This window comes from Trachurus trachurus (genome assembly GCF_905171665.1).
Source record: "Trachurus trachurus genome assembly, chromosome: 9".
Taxonomy (NCBI): Eukaryota; Metazoa; Chordata; class Actinopteri; order Carangiformes; family Carangidae; genus Trachurus; species Trachurus trachurus.
The window spans coordinates 20,334,591-20,349,382 of NC_139895.1; the positions used below are offsets into that span (position 1 = coordinate 20,334,591).

The 14,792-nt window shown below is 38.5% G+C and overlaps 1 protein-coding gene across 1 annotated transcript; it reads right to left on the reverse strand.

The window, feature by feature from the left end:
* Window positions 1-811: 811 nt before the first annotated feature.
* On the reverse strand, window positions 812-11,266 carry LOC310990755 (solute carrier family 28 member 3-like; the record flags this gene model as incomplete). The annotated part of the gene is made up of 17 exons (XM_083978247.1): window positions 11,184-11,266; window positions 10,506-10,588; window positions 10,279-10,370; window positions 8,818-9,007; window positions 7,243-7,387; window positions 7,035-7,148; window positions 6,767-6,844; window positions 6,377-6,457; window positions 6,159-6,239; window positions 5,934-6,059; window positions 5,431-5,558; window positions 4,650-4,818; window positions 4,358-4,555; window positions 2,856-2,937; window positions 1,866-1,964; window positions 1,335-1,449; window positions 812-923 (listed from the first exon to the last, which is right to left on the reverse strand). The coding sequence occupies exons 1-17, from the start codon at window positions 11,250-11,252 to the stop codon at window positions 812-814; spliced, it is 1,962 nt and encodes a 653-aa protein (XP_083834373.1). The 5' UTR covers window positions 11,253-11,266.
* Between the last annotated feature and the right edge of the window lie 3,526 nt (window positions 11,267-14,792).

Consider the following 14,792-nt stretch of genomic DNA (forward strand, 5'->3'; position numbering starts at 1 on the left):
TCATTTCTTGTAGTATTAATAAGTCAACTGCTTGGACAATTGGTCTGCCAGTCAAACCAGAATGACGGACTGCTTGTTGGTGGCCCTAAGTAAGTTTGGAGGAAAAGAAGACACTACTGACATCCAGTGGCCAAGTAATAAAATGCTTCTACTTACTGCTGTAATGATCGGTCATATCATCGACAGGGGATGGAAAAGTGAAACATGACACATATTTATGGCATATTTAACAGAAATGATGGACAGCTTCTGTAGCACATGATGTTAAAAAAAATCGTTGTGGCAACTGCAATAAAAGCACATGTACAAGTGTACATTCCATTACATTTCAAATGGCGTCCATCCTGTATGATTGCATACTGGTGAGTTTTTACATAGATTAGAGCTGATTCAACAACTTATCAAAAAATTAAATTACGGTATATATATATTTTTTTTTTTAGTATTAAAGCTGATGTTCCTGGTACAGTTTATTACATTCACTCTTTTAATGCAGTGTAGGCATACTATGACTTATATTGTGTTCCTTTACATTTACATTTAAATGTTACTTAATCATTTATTGATATGTCTGATCATTGTGCTTTAGGATTTTGGTCTACACGCACGCACGCACGCACGCACGCACGCACGCACGCACGCACACACACACACACACACACACACACACACACACACACACACACACACACACACACACACACACACACACTTTTAACATTAGTGTGACAATGAATGACAACTTTGTCTCAAAACTGTACAAAATGCAACACACGTTTCTACGAGTGAGGTGTGTGTTTTTGTTAATGATTCAAAGCACTGAGCTGCAGTTGAAGTGTGTAGGGGGTGTGAGTGTGCAGCAGCCTTCCAGACTGCTCTGGCTGAATCCCCCTCCAATCGTCATGTTCCCCGGCTCATTTACACTGCAAATAAAACATACACACAGACACAAACAGACACTGAATCACATGGACCATTAATTACGTAAAAAAAAAACTTTCAAGACTCAAATGCTAATTCCAATATGTTATATGATACATCAGGTCTGCAACTGCAAATATGAATCAAGGAGAATTATTGAGCTAGCTTGATAGATAAGAAAGGTGGATGATTTTCCAAACTTGGCAACCCTGATTTCTTTTTTATCATTGCTAACTTATAACCGTGGACTGATATAAAAAGCCTGTAACTGACCTATAAGTAAATAATTTAGTCACAATAGAACTTATAAACCCTTTATGAATTGTGGCTTTTTAGAAAGAAGTATCAACAATATTTAATATAAATGTTCTGAATTTCATTTTCTGAAAGACAAAGCACGTCCATACACACACCTGTTATAGAGCAGTGTGCAACAGTTGACCATTTGAGTGCTGATGGTCACGTTGTGGTTGCTGAACTCTGTGCCCAGGAAATGTGGGCAGTCAAGATCAGGGATGTACAACATACCTAGAAACCAAAACATGAATGTACAATCATACAAATTTTTTTCATTACATGCGTTAATTACACATTGTCCTCACAACAATCTCAGCTTGCATGTAGAAATGAAATGAGCTTGTAATGCACATTCAGAAAGAGACACAATGACTTTCCGCAAAACCTTAACAAACTATGCACTTGTATGTATTGCTTGTTTGATCAAGGGCCTTTTACTGCCCCCCACTGTTCTACATGGTTTAATAGCGTCAGTTGTGTAAATTAGACACTAAATGCTGTAGTGGCATCAACTTAATTCCCATCATGGATAATGAATAAATAAAGAATGTTTTACGGACAGAATAAGGCCCCAACAGCATTCACTATAGGGGAAACTGTTACATCATATCTGACAGGTAGAGGCATAAAATTGACTCAAAACTCACCAGCAATACAAGCTGTCATGAAGCAAGAGACGCTGCCTGCAATCAGAGCTCTCACGCCACAACTCGAGATGTCAGATCGCCTCTCAGGAGCCATGGTCGCTGGAAAAACACAACACTGTACTGAGTGATCCACCACAAGTGGACCGCTCACACCTGTCATTAAAGTGAATCCCCATGTTGTGTCTTACATGCCCACTTGTGACCAGATCTTTCTGATTCCTGCTCAATATGCAAATACACACATATGCCTTATTGTTTTAACCCATTTAAATGGGTTAACCCACAGCCTGTGTGTCTATGACTGACAGTGCTTCAATATGTTTGTGTGAGAGAGAGTGAAAGAGAGCAGGACAATTGTTTCCACAGTTTTTCAGTGGTTTTTAGATTGTGGATTTCTTTACAGTGTATCTAGTGCAACAAAAGTATTTGAAGCCATTTTTTCAAGGCCAGACTATTTGTTCAACACATGACTTGAACATTACAAATGTTAAACTTGTAATTTCGTCATAATCTTTGCCGCACATTGCTAACATTGGAGTCTTTTTCCTGTCAAAATGTTATTTTCTAGTGCGTAAACACTCTCACACACAAACTCACATGCAGCTGTCATGAGTAGATTCAGCATCTTTTGTAGATTTGCTGATATGATAGCCTATGTTGGAGAATAAGGGTGGGTTATCTAAATGTCCCTTTGTTTCCCAGTCCATGAGGCAGCTACAGGGAAAGTGACTTAACTTCTACTTTGAGTATACTGCAACTCCCTTAACTGTGACAGATGGATTCCTCGCCACATACGCCCACTTGTGCCAGCCATAAAAAAATTAAAGACACATTTGATTTTCTATCCTGTAAACTACATTTCTCTATGTGTGGCTGAAACTTTGGGGTGTGCAGGATTAAAATTAGAACATATTTGTCTGTCATGTTTGAATCTTCATGAACTTATTAGCTGTTAGGTGATGGTGCTCAGCTTTCAGAGATGGCACTCACACAGCGCTCCAACTGACATTCCCAGTGAAGCAAAATTGGAAAATCCACATAAAGCGTAGGTTGCAATCATTTCAGAGTGGACCTAGGTGAGGAAAAGGGACAAACATTAGGCTGCATTCAGCATGTTAGTCAAAGCCAGTTCAGCTGTCAGAGGTCAAGACACCACTAGATGGCATTTGAAAGATTGCTCCTTTAGACATGTAAGACAAAAGTTGATTATTTAGTATGTTGTCTATCTTGTCAACCAAGATAACTTATCATAAACAATGGACTTCAGTCTTCTCTAAACTTAAACACACTCACATATGAACATATCAATATGTGTGGTTACAGTTACATCAGAATTTGCAATGTGCTTGAAATCAGTTGCTGTTCAATTTTTGGACAAAACTGAATAATTTATAGGATTGCCTTGACCTAATGAGAAGAAACAAACATGAATCTCTGGTGGTATCATCATGTAGATGGTCTCAGTTTTGTCAGATCTGGTAATTCATCTCAATATATCTATTACAATAACCTACCCTATCAATATTCAGTAGGCTATAGGGTTTATGTTCTCAAACTCTGATGTAGCTTTTTTATTAGCCCATTGTTAGGCTATTTGTGTGAAATGGAGCACTGTTACGCTACATTTTCTCATGGGGATTCAGATTCTAATCTGTAGGCCTATTCACAATTTTATTGACCTGACTGTTATGTTAAAAAATAACCCTTGTAAGTAAAATCGTAACAAAAAAAAAGCCTCATGATTGCCATCATAAACCAGAATTTACCCAACCTAATTGTCCACAATATCTGCAAAATGTTTTCCCTGAGTAACAACCGCCTGTAGTGAATTGTTTCCAAGGATGGGCAGGGACTTTGTTATTGCATTTTTTTTTCTTTTTTAGAAGTTTCACTGAGTGATGGGCTACACAAACTAATTCTCTGTCACTCTAGCCTAGATTATAATTTAGCGGATGCGTGCGCAACATGACTGCAGAAAGAACCGGTTGTTACCTTGAAGTTTACTCCATGGATCTGGTTTACTCAAAGCGATGCGATGTTGTCTTGTCACCGTACAATATTAGTGATAGAAGAGTGTCGTGTTTTATACATAGATGTAACAGACAATCATGTTTGCCTTGAAAGTGCGTTTTGTTATTTTTATCAAAACGATTAGTGCAGTCAACAGCACAACGGACATGATCGCGGCTCCTGCTGCTCTGTGCGCCCTTTCTGCAGCCGACACGCGCAGTAGAACGTCGTCGGGCCCACAGTGACGTAGGCTAGACGTGACAAGCAAAGAATGCGGATGAGAAGCGACCGGGCAAAACACGCGTGAAAGCAGCTAACTTCAGACAGCAGAAAAATGGTAAGAATAGCCTACATAAAAACTTCTAACTTTTGAAGTAGCCTAAATGTAGTATCGATCGAAATGCGCGACAAAAATGACCGTGAAGTTCCACACTAAAACAAAAACAAAACAAATCTGAACACAAGATGACATGTACACTTACAGAAATATATTGCTTTACGTTGTTCACATATTCAGGCCCTCCATCCCTGCGCCTCTTGATTAGCTCAGACAACTCCTGGTAGGCCACAAACTCATTGACTAATGTCTTCGTGCCAATAAGCTCAGCGACAATGAAACAGTCCTCCCAGGAGACGCCCATCAAGAAGGAGAGTGGCATGAACACATAGGAACAGATGAGCTGAAGGGGGAACAAAGGCACTATGAGCATGTGGGTAGATACATAGATAAATGTACTATTATTTAGTGTTTGTGTGTGTGGTTAGGACATTCACCGAAAAGCTGAGCTGGGGACAGTCAAACATCCCACCCAGCCAGGAGAGGATGGCGTTGAGAAAGGCTAGCAATGCCAGGAAGGAAATGAGATTGACGATGATATTGGCCACAAGACCCACAGCACAATATGCACCTTTGGATGCTGCCTCCAGCACATTTTTACTTTCTCTGAGGAGATACAGGTATTTGAAAAAGTTATATGACAGTTAATCCTTTGACCAGTATCACATCAAAATGTGTCATCATCTAATTTTAGGGTTGAGGATATTTGAAAAAGTTAAGCATACTGTAGGTCAGTGTGGATGCTTCTTCTGTCCTTAATAAATGTAATAGCCTACTGATATACTGACTCTGAAACATGAATAATTAAATAGACAATTCTAGGATCCCAGTTTGGTCTTTTTCTCAACTTAATGTAACCTAACTTATCATAACGTAATTTAACTTAACTAAACTAACTTGTTCTTGGAAAAAGTATTAATTAATTCAATTTGACTTGATTTGGCTAAAATGTTGTGCTTCATAGTTAATGTGAACATACTTTTCTCATTGTCCATTACCCTGTTCTTTTCTCTTATTTAGCAGAAATAATACAGCTGCCAACTCCCATGGCTCAACACATGTGATAAAACCTTAACTGGAGTAGGCATGCATATGCATACAGGTTTTCAGAGGAGTGCATGTTTGAGGAAAGGATGAAAATAGACGTACACATGACTGAGCATTTCTGCAAGTTAACCTTTGTGGGGAAAAAAGACAAAGGAGTGTGTCATAGCTTACCCTTTGTCCATTTTGAGGTCTCTGCTTGTTATTTTAGGGCTCTCGGTTTCAGGCCAGAATGTCTTTGCGATGGCCAGGGAGGCTGGAGCGGACAACAGTGAGGCTGTCAACAAGTGTGATGCCTCAACCTTAAAAGATCAGCAGACAGAAGATTAAATGAATTCAGCAGTCTAGCACGATTACCCCCTGACAGAGTGGTTCAAGTGGAAGTCATTTGCAAAATCTCAGGTAAGGAATGGAAAATTACCAGGCTATATCTGAAATAGTGTAAAGACATGCATAACCGTATGAATGATATCATGTATCTTGCTATTATTCACGTCATTTTTTCTTACTGGCGATCGTCACTTTCTTTTAAACAACTCAACTCTTGATGACATCATGTCTTGATAATGATATTTAGTACATGCTTAAAATATATTCTTCTTAATCTATTCTTCTGGTTAAACACTGACAATCTCAGTGTCCTCGTCATCTTCTAACTTCCCACACATTTGTCTTACCCCCAGGGAGATATAGGCTCCTAAAATAGTGCCAGAGACGCTGGCAAAACCTCCTGTCATCACGGCATGGATCTCAGAGAGAGTTAGTCCACTGACGTACGGACGAATTAGGAGGGGTGAGTCTGTCTGAAAGAGAGGGGTCAGTGTGATTTGAGATAAGTTTGACTGATGGATTGATAATTATATCAGATCAGTGATTATTTGTTTGTTCAGACTGTTGTTTACATGTCCCAGGAATATATTTCCAGCAGCAACCATCGACTCTACTGGTGATGTTCCCATGGTAACCTGCATTACAAATCCAATCTGAGAGAAAAAAAAATCTGTATGGTAAAGGAAATCAAAGGAAAATAACTGAACTGCTGACAGTTATGACATAAATGATGCACATTGAAAATCTAAAATTATTTTCCTCCTTATTTCATCATGCTACAATTTCTCACCTTGCAAATGAGCCACTGCATGAAACCAATATAGTAGAGGACAGAGATGACAGAGCTCAGAAAAACTAGCATTGGCATCACCTGGGAAGAGACCACAATAATAATCATCAACATCCCCTCCATCAACTGAATTAGGCTACTATGTACAGTATGTTTACATGCATTCTAGTGTCCTGATGATTTTGATTCTTATTCTGTTATAATAGTAAAATACAAAATTAAATACAAAATGACACATTGCATGTCACAATTTTTATCTGCAAGGTGAAGGTTATGGTTACATGAACGTAATATCTCTGTAACACCATCACAAACTACTTGTTCTTATTCTTGTTGCTGCATCTGCACATCCGTGTGTGCTGGTGTTTATTCTGCTGTTATGTGTCATACCTTAAAGGCAAAGGAGTTGTCTGTGTAACTGGCACCAAACACAAACTTTGACCCATCGTCTGTGAATGACATAAAGGTCTGTATGGAGATTTTGGATTGTTAGCAACGGAAACAATCAATTGTATCTTTTCTTATAACTTACAATCTTAATTATCTATAATTTAAAAGTCAAATACATTTTTTTTCAATACATTTACAGCATAGTAGAAAAAACACCGACCACACCAAATCACTGATAATGTATGTGTGTGTGTGTGTATTTATGTACTTCAACTTGAGTTCCAAGCCATTCCAATGCTCTAAATCCAAATGTGGTCCTGAGAATCAGCAGACCAAAGACAAACTGCAGCCCAGCCCCACAAAGCAAAGTTTGCCAAGACCACTGCAACACACATGTACATTGATTATTATGATTATCAATTCACTTTTCACTGTGTGCGTATTATGCATATTGATACTTGAATTTGCACCCATACCTTGAATGGGTGTTTTGAGAACAGCATCATTAAGAATATGAGCAACAGCAAACCAGCGAAAGATACAAGCTGTCTGGTCCCCAGCTGTGCTGTGTCCAATGCAAGCCAGCAAACTACAGCCACCAGCAATAACGCATATATTGTCCTAAAAAGAGAAAGAGAGAGAAAGAGATAATGCCAAACCAGGCAGGAGAAAGACTAATTTATGTTTATGTTTGAATGTGATAAAGAAGTTACAGGATGTTTCAGGATCACAAAAAGAGTGTCCCTGCTCTGTTACAAGACAAGGTATGAATACATCCACTCTGTTTCTACATTTTTAAGACTGTGCCTGTGAGGACTTGAGTCTCAACATTTTTCACAGATTTTGGATTCTGTGGGAAATTCAAGCAGTATTTGAGCTTGTAAAAAGAACATATAACTTCCAAATGGCAGCAGAGGTCCACATGAACACGGACCTTTACCATCCCATTTTAAACTGTTCTCCTGCAAAAATGAGCCCAGTTGTTGTTTGTGCAGCAGGTTATTGTGACCTCTAGTTTAGCTGTTAGGCAACATCTAGTGGCTGTTTTGACAGGAGCAAATCGAAAAGTGCAATTTAAGCAATGATGGATGGGTTATTAAAACAAAGGAGAGCGTTTGTTTGTGAACAGCAGTTGGTAAGAAAAGCAGTTACATTGTAAACAAGACAACAAGGATTATCGGTTGAGGATGTAGGCTACGTAATTTTACCGAAATCAAAATATTTTCAGAAAGCTAACCAAATAGTTCTGCGCCTAAACCTAACCAAGTGCATACGGTTGTTCACTAGTGGTATTGGTTGTTCGGATAATGCTCATGAAAGGAGACTGAAGTTCCCCAGGTGGATGATCAGGAAAGTTGAGAATCTGAAGAATTTTTAGTTACAAGTTTGTTAATTGAATTTTTCGTGTGGTCACAACTGTGATCTAATGTGTCTCTGCTTCACCTTCCTGCTGAGGAAACTTTGTCCGAAGTGCCATTGAGTGATTGTAGCTACTTTTTCTCTATGCCACCAACTGCTCAGCTTCCTTAATCCTGCCCAATTTGAATTCAGGACTCATGCTGATTTCACAATAATGAATTTCCTCAGTGTGAGGACTGTTGTTGCTAAGACAGAGAGACAGTTGTCTTGCATATTATATTATGTGCACAACTGCACATACTGTATACGTAGGGTTAAGTTATGATAGGAAGACTATAGTATAAAAAAGGTGAAAAAACTACAGTATAAAACTGTGTGTGAGTCATCAACCATGTAGAAACAGGCAGGCTTCATGGTCTCCCTAACTGAAGTGCTTTAGATTATATAAAAGATGAAATCCATTTTGTATTTTATTGGTCATTGTGTACAATGACTTTAGGACTACACTATTTGGCAAAAATGACTAAAAGTGTACTTCTGGCTATTTTTCGGGGGGGGGGGGTGCCAATTGTGCCAATTGCGCCAATTGCGTCATTATCGTGAAAGCACCAATAAGCCTGTCTTTTGTTAAAGAAGGTGCACACCATTATAGGGAGCCTGAAAGCAGGCTTGAACAAGGTCTTATTCCTCACCATCTGATCCAGAACCAGTTTCTGCTAAGACAGTCTCTGATAGGATGCAGCTCCTCCCATGCCCAGTTGCCATAGCGTTCCATCATCCAATCCCAGCACAGAAAGAATATGGTTACCAAGGAGATGACCAGCAGCCCAACAGCCCGTTGGAAGTTCAGAACACATGCCGCTATCACCATGGCAGCGAAGCCTGAAATAAACCCAGAATTAACCTGAATTATATCCCACACAGCGCTGACAACATTGTAAACGTCTTTTAATACAACTATTTTAACATTTTTATGTACATGCAACAAGAAGCCACAAGGGGGTGTAAGATTTACAATTACTGACTTGCCATAGAGATCCACTGCACAAGTCCAATTTATGTGTGACTCTACATGTTCTCTACTCTTTTATTCAAGTATCACAGTGCAGAAATAAAAATTAAAAGTATTATGTCATATATAGGCTACTTAAAGTGCCAAAAGCAACAGTAGGCTACTTGTCATACAAAATGGATGGATGAAAATAATGCAGTCCAGAATAATCTTTATTACACACTTCAATTTGTAGGCCTAAATAACAAGAGGGACTAGTTTGCGTTATGGCCTACTGCCATAAGGAATCATAATTTAGTTGCTGGTTATATTGGGTATATTTTGTATTAATAGCTTGAATCTGTGAATTTTGTAATATACATGGAGGACTAAAAGTACAACATTTGCTTCTAAAATTGAGTGCAGAAGAAGTGTAAAGTAACAGCAAAGAATTTGATAACTTCATTGTATTTGTTAAACAAATACAACAAAGTTTAGTTTTATCCAAGATGTCTGACATCCTGTGAATAATAAGGATTATTTCCTCTGTAAACTAACCTCCGCCTGAATGCAGCTATTTAAATTTATTTATTTATTTTTTATTTTATTGCAGTCCTAAACATTTTAAATGTTAGGAACATTTTTCATTCATCATAATATGTTAAGTAAAGAAAAGATTTTGAAGGTCAGGCCACAGTCTGAGGCATTTGCAGAGAAAAAGGGACAAAATAAGAAACATAGGCTCTATAGGTCATAGCGCACTGTTTGATCTGTTATTATCTTTGGATCAATAAAACGTCAAATACCACTGATTACAGTCTCAAAATTGCTGTAGGTGATAGAAAATGCATTAAGAAGCGTGTATTTGTGTGTCTGTAACACAACACACATCAACATGAGCTTGATGTGTTCACTATGAAGCGACCTTGGGTTTTTTGAAAGGTGCTATACTGTATAAATTAAAGTTATTATTATAAACCTGCCAGTAACAATCATCGCAATGTCACTGTCAACTGTCATTACAAGAAAAACAAATCCCTTAATCTTTCTCAGTCTGTTATTCACACACATTCAAACAGAACAGTGCTATTTCAGCATTAAGAATGGAAGGAAGTGTGCAACATGTGTTACACTTTAACGGATGCTACCAAGGATAATTAACCTGCAGTTCCAAACAGGTGTATTAACAGGCAGATCTGGTCTCTGTGCTCAGTCAAATAGCCCTGGATTGTCTCCATTTTCTTCTGCAGCAAGCTAAGCACACACACAAACACACAAAAAAGATAAGGGGGTAGATAAGAGGGGACATAAATGTTACATCAAAGGGACAAGAGAGGGGCACTGAGAGACATGAAGAAATGTTGTGCTTGGCAAAAACAAAGTAACAACCTTTTGTTCTGTTGATCTGTCTCTTGCTGGGCATTGTCTGCAACTGCAAAATAACTGTCCACTTCAAGGCATATCTGAGCTGGCTGACACACACACACACACACACACACACACACACACACACACACACACACACACACACACACACACACACACACACACACACACACACACACACAGAGGATGACTATAGTGTTAGGAATACACTTTTCTTTGATGTACCAGTATTTACACAAGAGTGCTTACACAGTGACATTTAAGCCAAATTCCTCATTAACTTAATTTAAATGGGAGAAGTACTTCTTCTATTGTGCGGTGAAAACAAGCGCTGTACATACAGTTGTGTGTCCTAAAGATCTGAAACAGCATATTTATGCTGCAGACCTCATACTGAGGCCACACTACTCTACTTGGCAAAAACACTGCACAGCTGAGGGATGCTGAAGACAGTTTAAAAGGTGAAAACTAAACTATTTCAGTCATTTACTTTGTTTTTTAAGCGTCTGATTTCAGTAAAAGTCATGACATGTTTTAACAAATAAATTCATACAAATAAGTGCCTTTTCAAGAGGTAACATTTGATGTGCAGTTAAAATCGACTGCAGGGAGTCTAAATTCTTTTAAAGAGTATTATTAGAGAACAAGTCTGGGCTGCAGCTATTTAAATATTTTGCCTACCTCAGAGTCAAAGGCCTTGTTGTCTCTCCCACTTTCTTGGGTCTTTATCTCTATTCTGTTCAGCTCCATTTCCCCAATGTTCATGGATGTTCAAACTCTGGCCACACACTTTCTGGGAGAGGTCTTCAAGCACACCTGTCCTATTCTTTTCCCCCGCCCCCATCCCCTCCTTCTCTGTCTCTGTCTCCTTCTGTATCTCTTTGTATTGTGATAGGGGGTGGAGCTGCATAGCTACCATCAGGTTAAATGGTCAAGGACATTAAGGGATTACACACAGAGAAAGAGAGAGAGAGTTAATGTGTATAGCTGCAGTTACTCAGTGCGTTTACATGCAGAGCTTAATCGAGCTATGCTCAAAATTCGATTTTGGCGTCTAATCGGACTTCTGTCCTTGTCCCAGTTTACATGCAACTGAGAAAATCGAATAACTCACGGGGTCCGCCCCCTCATGCGGCGTCACCTCCTGTCCTGTTGACTTTTCTGTCACCTCGTAAAAAAAACTGAATATAAACAACTTAGTGAGCGTAATAATAAATTCTGAACTGCAGTTCCCGACCAGACGCGTATAGGCTACATGACGGAGAAAATCGAATTCCAATCGCATTATCTGGGTGTCTTAATCGGAGTTCTCCAACTCCGATTTCAGTCGGACTAAGGTGTTTACATGCACTTCAGTTGTCCAGTTATAGTCAGATTAAGGCAATAATTCGTTTTTTTTCAAGTGTCATGTAAACGTACTGACTCTTGTCCTCATTCATTAATTCCTCCCAGTATCCTTGCAGCCTTGACAGAACAGTATTTGCAACAGTAAACAACTTTCTCTTTTGTGAATTGAACCATTTTCATAGTTAAAACTCTAACTCCTTGGAAAAGTTGCATTATTCCTGAAAGCAGCTTGTGCAAATGCCACTTATATTGTAAGTATCCCAAGTAACCACTAGAGAGCACTAGTGTATAAATCTCCAGACCATAATTCACATTGATGGTATGCAGAGGTTAGAACAGGTTCATGTGAGTCCACATGGCAATATGCACTGGGTGACACTCTCAGTGAAAGCTGAACATTGTATTACAAACAAAACAATTAAGTGCAGCAAATTAGACAGCGCGTCATCATCACGCTCCACAAAGACTTAGAAAATTAATTAAAATTTTAAATGATATTGCATGTATTAAATCATCATCATGGAAAAAACACAGCACCTGCCTCGCAACAACAGTTTTAGAAAGCCAGGTGTCCTTCAGTTATTTTCAAATGTAGAAGAGGAAGAAAGAAAAAATAAGAAAAGACATCAGACAGACGTCTCTGCACCAAGGACACATGGGCCTCACTGACGGCCGCTCTCTATCAGCACCTTAATGTTGCTCAGCCACATGTTAAAACCATTAATCAAGAAAAAGTCAAGAAGTTCAATAAAACAAGAAAAAGTGGGTTAAACTGTCCTGACTAAGGTTTGTTTTTGCACAGACCCAACCCCGACTGATGGAAAAAACAAACATTGGATGAGCGGGGTGGTTGTTTTTGCATTTAGGCCTATCCTTGAACCTCATTGTATCTGGTGTTTTGATTATGATCTCTTTACTACTCCCAGCTTTGGGGTGAGGTAGCATGCAAGATGCATTATGTTTTTGTTTGTTTGTTTGTTTTTGCTGTCATGGACCAGAAGCAATAGACAAGTGAGAATGGGTTCAGTTTTCAAAAAGAGGGTTTTTATTTAATTGGAAATCGCCAAACAAATGAAAATAACTTCAATCAATAACGGAGCCCTTATAAGAAGTCAACCAGACAAAAATCTACTCCAAAAACACTGCAGACCAAACAGAGCCAAGACATACACAAAATCTATACTGTCTTATACTGTCTTAAAAGGAAAATGGGAAAACATTACAGGCAAAAACAGAAACAGCATCTATCCTCTGTGCTTGGTCTGTTTCAGTTCTTGGGTTCTCTGTAATTCAGCCGGCACCACCCTCAAAGTCCTCTTTTGGCCAAAACAGGAGGGAAGACTGATACAACAGACACCATCACTCAAAAACAAAGAGAAATGAATTAATTCAACTTATTCAAGCTGAAAACAACAGAGCAATGTAAAAACAATGCGTGGGCATTTAGAATATAGTGGTGTCAAATGTGGGAGTGTATATCAAACTGTAAACTTGTTTCAGTTTATGTGCTAAATGTGGTGAGCCTGTATTAATATTATAGTTGATAGTCTCTTCATATTCATATTTAGATTATGTGGTTGTAGATACAGTATCACATGAATAATCATAAAGTGGGCTGATAAATATTGGGCTTGAACCTACCTGATTAGTTACATTAAATACAGGATTTATTTAACACTTTGGCAGGAAAAACATTGGCAAGACTATGGCTGACTTTGCCTTACGTTGCCTGAGTTTGATTGCAGAGGCACAGCATAAAAAGACAGCAGTGAAGTGAGACAGAGAAATACACTTTCTGTAGTGCGAGTCAGCTCAGTACCCACGTGTCATAGGCTGCAGCAGCAGGTAGTTCGTGTAACCCATCACTGAAAAAACTGTGGTCGACATAGACTTGACAAGACTGTCAAAAATCAATGGCCAGAAAGGTGAAAAAAAAGAGTAAAATATGAAGAATAAAAAAAAACATATCACAGTGAATGGCATAACTCCTGACCTGTACTGGGCTTACAGCTCAAAAAAAAGAAAACTAGTGTTGACTTCCATTAAAAAAAAGCTGCAAGAGGGAGATCAAGTACAAAGCTTTCATTTTGGGAGAGAAAACATTAAAAGATCCTCCTATGTGTCACTGAAGTCTTTAACTGATTACAGCAAAGTCCTGTGTCCTGTGTCCTGTCCTATGTCCTAAACAATGCATGACTGTCTGTGATGCTGATTTTAATGCAGAGACAGATTTCTTTGATTGAACAACTACTGATGACTTTGCAGGTGACATTTGGTGTCCGAGGCAACAACAGTGACAGTGATGCAAGAGACAATAGGTGAGTGTGATGCAGCAATAGATGACTGTAATGCAATATTGTTTGACTGTAATTCAACAACAGGTCCCTGTGATGCAAGAATAGGTGATGGTAATACAATACGGTGACCTTGATGCAACAACAGATGACTGAGATACTTCAATGGGTGACCAAACATTGATAGATGCCCGTGATAAAACAATAGGTGATTGTTAGACAGCAACTGTGGTTATGATACAGAAACTGGAGGTTCTGATGTCTTTATGAAATAGATAATCAAAAATAGGTTAATCATGCAAAAATTGCCAAATATTTTGGGGTTTGGGAATGTGAGATGGACTAATATATTATGTAAAATTCAAAAAAGAAAATTTTCAGTGATCATTTTTTAACAACCCAAGTTTAATCAAAGAATGAAAAACCATGAACACTCATCGGTGACGGTGACCATAGATATACAAAATTGTGATCTGCAAAATAGAACCACTCATCACACTGCCAGAGACAAAATTCATCATATGAAAAAATAAACACCAGCCATCTGACCTACAGAATCAATATTGCTTTCCCCTACAAAACAGAGCTCATACCTTTGAATTCAATTATAGTGGATCAATTTTTAGTGTCACTGTTATACATCTTGGAT